Source organism: Microcebus murinus, chromosome 10 (genome assembly GCF_040939455.1).
Source record: "Microcebus murinus isolate Inina chromosome 10, M.murinus_Inina_mat1.0, whole genome shotgun sequence".
In the NCBI taxonomy this organism is placed as follows: Eukaryota; Metazoa; Chordata; class Mammalia; order Primates; family Cheirogaleidae; genus Microcebus; species Microcebus murinus.
Genome location: NC_134113.1, coordinates 83679450 through 83685449, shown reverse-complemented (window position 1 = coordinate 83685449; position 6000 = coordinate 83679450). Strand labels below are relative to the sequence as shown.

General features: G+C 45.8%; 1 protein-coding gene across 2 annotated transcripts in view; it reads left to right on the top strand.

Moving 5' to 3' along the window:
- Positions 1 to 2677: 2677 nt before the first annotated feature.
- AEBP2 (AE binding protein 2) overlaps positions 2678 to 6000 on the top strand; it is a 71928-nt gene continuing 68605 nt past the window's right edge. Inside the window, exon 1 of one of the 2 annotated variants that reach the window (XM_012785512.2) lies at positions 2678 to 3410. In XM_012785512.2, the coding sequence (XP_012640966.1) occupies positions 2737 to 3410 (674 nt within the window). In that variant the 5' untranslated portion in view covers positions 2678 to 2736. The remainder of the gene's footprint in view (positions 3411 to 6000) is intronic. The other variant, XM_012785511.2, reaches the window with a different exon arrangement.

The window sequence follows — 6000 nt, the reverse complement described above, 5'->3', positions numbered from 1 at the left end:
TCCTTGATTAACTCAGCCAAACATGAACCATAATCTCCAGTGTTTAACACAGTGTCTGGCACACACATCTGTTGATGCTCACAAAATGATACCCCAAAGTATGGCACTTTGGTATGCTGAGTACTTTGAACAAAAGGAGATTGGAAGGCCTCAGAAACATCTTCTGAAGCTAAGTTCCTCTGGTGTCCTCGTGGGCTCCTGTCTCCTGCCCCTCTCACTCCTACTTAGTCATAGAAACTGGAACTCCTCTCCCCCAAAACAAGCCATAAAACTTAGAAAGGTCACTCTCTCACTTCTCCCTTGAAGTCCTTCCTTCCAAAAGTGTCCTGTCCTATCCCTGGGAGGAGGGAATGCTACTACGTACACACAGAGAAGCCATGAAGAATCTGAACAGACAGGCTTTGCTGGGTTTCCCCACTCGGTCTATAATCATTAGGTCATACCCCCTTGTGCAATCACATTTCTACACAGCTGCCCATTCGCGTCATCAAATCTAAGGAAGCATAAACATGGACAGTTTTCACGCAGGATATGATCAGAAGCTAAACGAACGAACAAAAAATCAACAGTTTTCTCTGGGTCTTTGGGTCTTCATTTATGAAGGCTCCTGTATGTCACATAAAACTTTGATTAATTTGTTATGCTTTTCTCTTGTTAACCTATCTTTTGTTACTGCGGTGTCAGCTGTGACCCTTATGATGGTTGAGAAAGGGTATCATATCTTTCTTCCTCTACAAACTTAATATACACTTTTTAGTTAAACTCTCTGGTAGTTCTTAATTTATATGACAGGATGTTTATACATTCCTTACCTATCTCCAAGCATGGCTTTGAGGTTTGAAATATTTGAAGTAAATATTTTGCATGGTATATGTGTGTGAAGGTATCTGTAAACTATGTCTCATATCATGAGTTATTTTTATTTTTGCTTTCCCTGAAGCAACATTCCGTATAACAGCGGACCAAAGGTCTAAGGCAGAGGACATGATACTGGGTTCTCATGGTGTATGAAACTTTCCAAGATGTGTATGAGCTTGGAGACTCTGTTTTAAGGCAATGAACTCTCCTAACCTCACTTCCCTTGAGTAAAGGCATCCCTAAAATTGACCTGCCTGAAAACGTGCCCCCAGGTCAGGGAGTAATGTGGGCTCCTTTGCAGCCTTCTTAATCCCAATCCCCTACTTTACAAAAGAAAGGCATAATGCTTCCTCATCCAAAACCTTACTAAGGTGCAATACCAGGGAATGCAAAAAACCTCCAGGACACCAAAGAAAGGGACAATTGACTGGTGAATGAGAAGGGGTAAACACATCCTTTCACAAGTCAGGTGCTTTTCAGTTAGTTGCTTTCAACAAAGTTGAAAGAGAACCTAATCAGGGTTGTCAGCTGATAGATCATTAAAAGTATTTTTTTCTTTGTTAGATCTTTATGTGATTTTTTGGCATAAAATTTGAAGGGAGTTCAAAGAATTGAGTGGCACTACTACAACAAAACTCCATTCATTTTCTCCTCTGCTTATTTATGCGCACAAGTTTTCTTAACGCTTACATCCATGGAAGTGAAAACTTGGAATAGAATTGTTGGTGAATTCTTTCTCAAAAAATCCATCCAACTCCATCTCTGAAACATGCATTGCTGATAAAATCTTACTTTTGTGTTTGATCAGTTGAAATAACACTTTTAAGAGCTTTATGATTAATGATTATAGAAAATGTTAAAAAAAACCCCAGTAAATTGCAACACATATACACATTTTATTACAAGTAAATGTAAAAAGATGATCAGTAAAACAATTCAAGCACAAAATATATGATTAGGATGAAATTCTTGAGGGGATGGGCAATGCAAATATGAGTTCCAGCAGATAAAGGATGGAAATTGTCCAGGTATAAGAAAGACCGTATTTTAAAAAAAAATATGCACGTTGGTGGGTATTAAATCCTTATGGTATTTAGAGTCTATTGGCTATATTACAGTATTTTAAAAATTGGGACAGATAAAATATCCATAACAAGCTTGGAAAATGTGTAGCTGTCACTTTGAGCTCAAAAGTTTGTGGACCTTGAACCAAAGAGATGTTTGCTCCGAGTCAGTGATCTCAACATCCCTTGGGGCATTCAAACACAGGTTAGACTAAAACCTGAGACCCTCCGCACGTAGAGATTTAGCATCTCGCATCCTGCTACTTATTTTTGCTCGTTTTAATCGCCTGTCTTCGCAGACTGCAAGCGCTCAGAAGGCCAGGGACTTGCTCGATGCCTGGCCCAGCGCCCGTACACGGGGGACCCTCCCCGAACACGCCTGGAATGAATGACTACCGTGAGAACGCGGAGTGCTGTTAAAATCCCCGGGCGGCGTCCGGGTTTTCGTGCCGCGCGGCCGGAGAGGGCGTGGGAAGGCCCCGAGGAAACTCCGAGCGCTCGCCCGACGGGGCCCGGGCGGGGACGCGGGCGCGGAACTCGCGGCCCGGGGGAGGCGCCACCGCGTGCCGCCGCGCAGGCGCGCAGCCGTCTCCGCGTGAGTGCGCGGAGTCGCGCGCCTGTCCCCGCGCGGGCTCCGTAGCGCGTGTGCAGGCTGACGCAGCCCGCGGGCCCTCCTCCTGCTCTGCAGCGGCGTCGGCGGAGTTTTGGGCGTCTGGGAGGGGGCGAGGGAGCCAGAGTCGAGAGAGGGAGGCGGCGGCGGCGGCGGCGGCGGCGGGGAGGAGGAGGAGGAGGAGGAGGAGGAGCAGGCGCCGCCATGGCCGCCGCTATCACCGACATGGCCGACCTGGAGGAGCTCTCCCGCCTGAGCCCTCTGCCCCCCGGCAGCCCCGGCTCGGCGGCGCGGGGCCGGGCTGAGCCTCCCGAGGAGGAGGAGGAGGACGAGGAGGAGGAGGAGGAGGCGGAGGCCGAGGCGGTGGCGGCGCTGCTGCTGAACGGCGGCGGCGGCGGCGGTGGGGGCGGTGGAGGCGGCGGCGGAGTGGGGGGCGGCGAGGCGGAGACGATGTCGGAGCCGAGCCCCGAGAGCGCCAGCCAGGCCGGGGAGGACGAGGACGAGGAGGACGAGGAGGAGGAGGAGGAGGACGAGAGCAGCAGCAGCGGCGGGGGCGAGGAGGAGAGCAGCGCCGAGAGCCTGGTGGGCAGCAGCGGCGGGAGCAGCAGCGACGAGACGCGCTCGCTCAGCCCCGGCGCCGCCAGCAGCAGCAGCGGGGATGGGGACGGCAAGGAGGGCCTGGAGGAGCCCAAGGGACCGCGGGGCAGCCAGGGCGGCGGCGGGGGCGGCAGCAGCAGCAGCAGCGTCGTCTCCAGCGGCGGCGACGAGGGCTACGGGACCGGGGGAGGCGGAAGCAGCGCGACCTCCGGGGGCCGGCGAGGCAGCCTGGAGATGTCGTCGGATGGGGAGCCCCTGAGCCGCATGGACTCGGAGGACAGGTCAGTGCGCCGAAGCGGTACCCCCTCCCCTCCTCCTCCTCCTCCTCCTCTTGAACTCCCGGACCCCTCCGAGGGGACATGGGGGACTTTTCGCCGCGATCCCCCCTGCTCCCCGAATCCCCGGCCCCTCCCCCAGGCGCTCAACTCGGAAATCTCTCGCCGCCGCCGCCGCGCCCCTCTCGCAGCGGATAGCGGCTCCCAACTCTCAAACCGTTCCCCCCCGACTCTCCTTTCCCCGCCCTCTTTCCCCTCGGCGCTGCACTCCTCGCCGGCCTGAGGACAGCGCTCACTCGGTCACCGTCCCCAAACAGGCCCCGACCCTCCGGCGGAGCGGAAGCGGGCCTGGATGTACGCCCCTCGGTACGCGAGGTTAGCTCGGTCCGGCCGCGTTCGCGAGCACTTGTCAGAACTATAATTGACAAGTGTTTTCCAATATGGCTGGTCTCGCCCGGATCGAACAGAACTTCCTTGTCCAGGGAGGAGACCCCAACTATCACTTTTCTGTACTTAAACGGGGGGGGGGGTGGGGGGGTGGGGGGGAAGGACAATTCTTTTGCATTTAAATCGTTGTTTTTATCGTAATCTCTCATTTGTAGCCGACATTGCGGTCTCCAACGTGATTTTAACAGTCTTTCCTATTTTGTTTTGTGATCAAATCTGGGAGAAAGTTTAAAACCCGTGTAAATCGTTTAAAAAAGAATAGAGAATTGATGGCCTTTAAAAATAAGTTTGCGGAATGGGGGAATTGGAATCATAAACAAAATAACAGTCTTGTTTCTGAAGGTACAACATTAGCATGCGGCTTAAAATACATAGTAATGCTTCGACGTGTGAGGAGTTATGATTTTAGATGGTAATATTTAAAGTCATGTATCGGATAGGTGTCTGAAGGTTTTAGTATTGTTTTTTTCTAAAGCTGATTAGAAATAACATGGAAACTGAAAAAATTCACCCCGTTTTTTCAGGACATTTATTGGAATAGCACGTTTCAATGATTTTATCATTACTTTTGATCTCCTTGGAAGATTTCATATTTTAACTAGTTGATTTCTAATGTACTTTTAAAAAAAGAATCACGTCATGCATGTTATACTACTTCTAAAGTAAAGTAGCGTTTATTTTGACCATCTGATGTTTTGACGAACAGTTGAATTTTTAACAGTTGATAGTGATTTGATTAAAAATTTAAGTGTTCTAAAGTTCTAGAAATCCAACTGTTAGCTGATAAAAATGAACACTTTAGTTTATATTTAAACTAAAGTTTATATTTAAACACTTTAGCTTATATTTAATGCTACAGGAGTACAAAGCCTTGAATATTTTGAAAATTAGCGTTATATTCTGTTTGACATTTACTTAATTCTAGTAAGAAAATATCTTGGTTGGGGTAAAATAGACTGTACAAACCTTAGAAATTTTGCATAATCAGGAAGGAGAACTTCTTCAAGAAAATTAAAAATTGATGTGAACTACACAATGAAGCATGTGCTGTTTATCATTTTATTATATCCTTCACTGATACCCCTACATATTTGAAGGTTGAAGTTAGTTTGTACAGTCTACCACAGTTTTTCATTTACCCGGTATACACACATACACTTGCTTAGCACTGCATAATTTAAATGTCTCCCTTTCATTCTCACAACTATGTGCAAGATAGGTATGATTTTGACTTGCATTTAACAGATGAAGAAGCAAGTTGAGTATCTTACTCAAGACTGTAAGTATAGCACGGAAATGTTGAAGCTGGATCTGAACAAAGGTTTTCAAGTCCCCTGCTATTTCCACTTGACAAGAGTTAGAGTAATTCACCTTAAATAATGAGGGTATGTGTCAGAGTTTTGTTTTTAGTTAATACCCAATATACTACATCACTTTAGGAGACAGCATTATTGGTTAAGTAGTTTTCATGAAGTGGAGTTTTGGCTTCATTTGAGATTTATTAGACATTTGGTTGAATATCTAATTTTTACAGTGTATTTCAGAGTAAGAAGTAAAATATTGGTGTCCAAATAAGGCTAAAGTTTGATAACCATGGATACTTGCTTTTCATAAATGCTTAAGTATGAGAGATTACACAAAGTACTGTTCTGATTTGACCATTTCAGGGTAATGGATTTGTCACCTATATGAAAAAGCATTTTTACTAGTGAAACTGGTTTGTGGTCTTGATCTGAAATGCTTTCTCGTTAGCCTGGCCTTTGAGTTTTTTTTCCCCCAAAGTTATTTTTTATTTGGAAAGGATCCATAATTTGTATACACTGTCATGCAGATTACACCAATCTATGTAGATTTTATAGATTGATTTCATGGTAGGAAGTCTTTATTTTTGTAACTGATGGATATCATAGTTTTAAATTACATTAAAAAATTTTTAAGCATTCCTATTACAAGGATTCTATTATCATTAGAATTTAATTTCTGTTAGAATGCCCATTCTGTTTTCCTGTCACTTTGAGATTATGTTGTAGTTTTGAGTTTATCTGATATGCTTTAGAATTTTTTGAAATCTTATAAATATTTTTCATTTTAAGTGCTACTATAAAAGAAATCAAATATAAAGACTTAGCTATTAGAGATCATGGCCTAA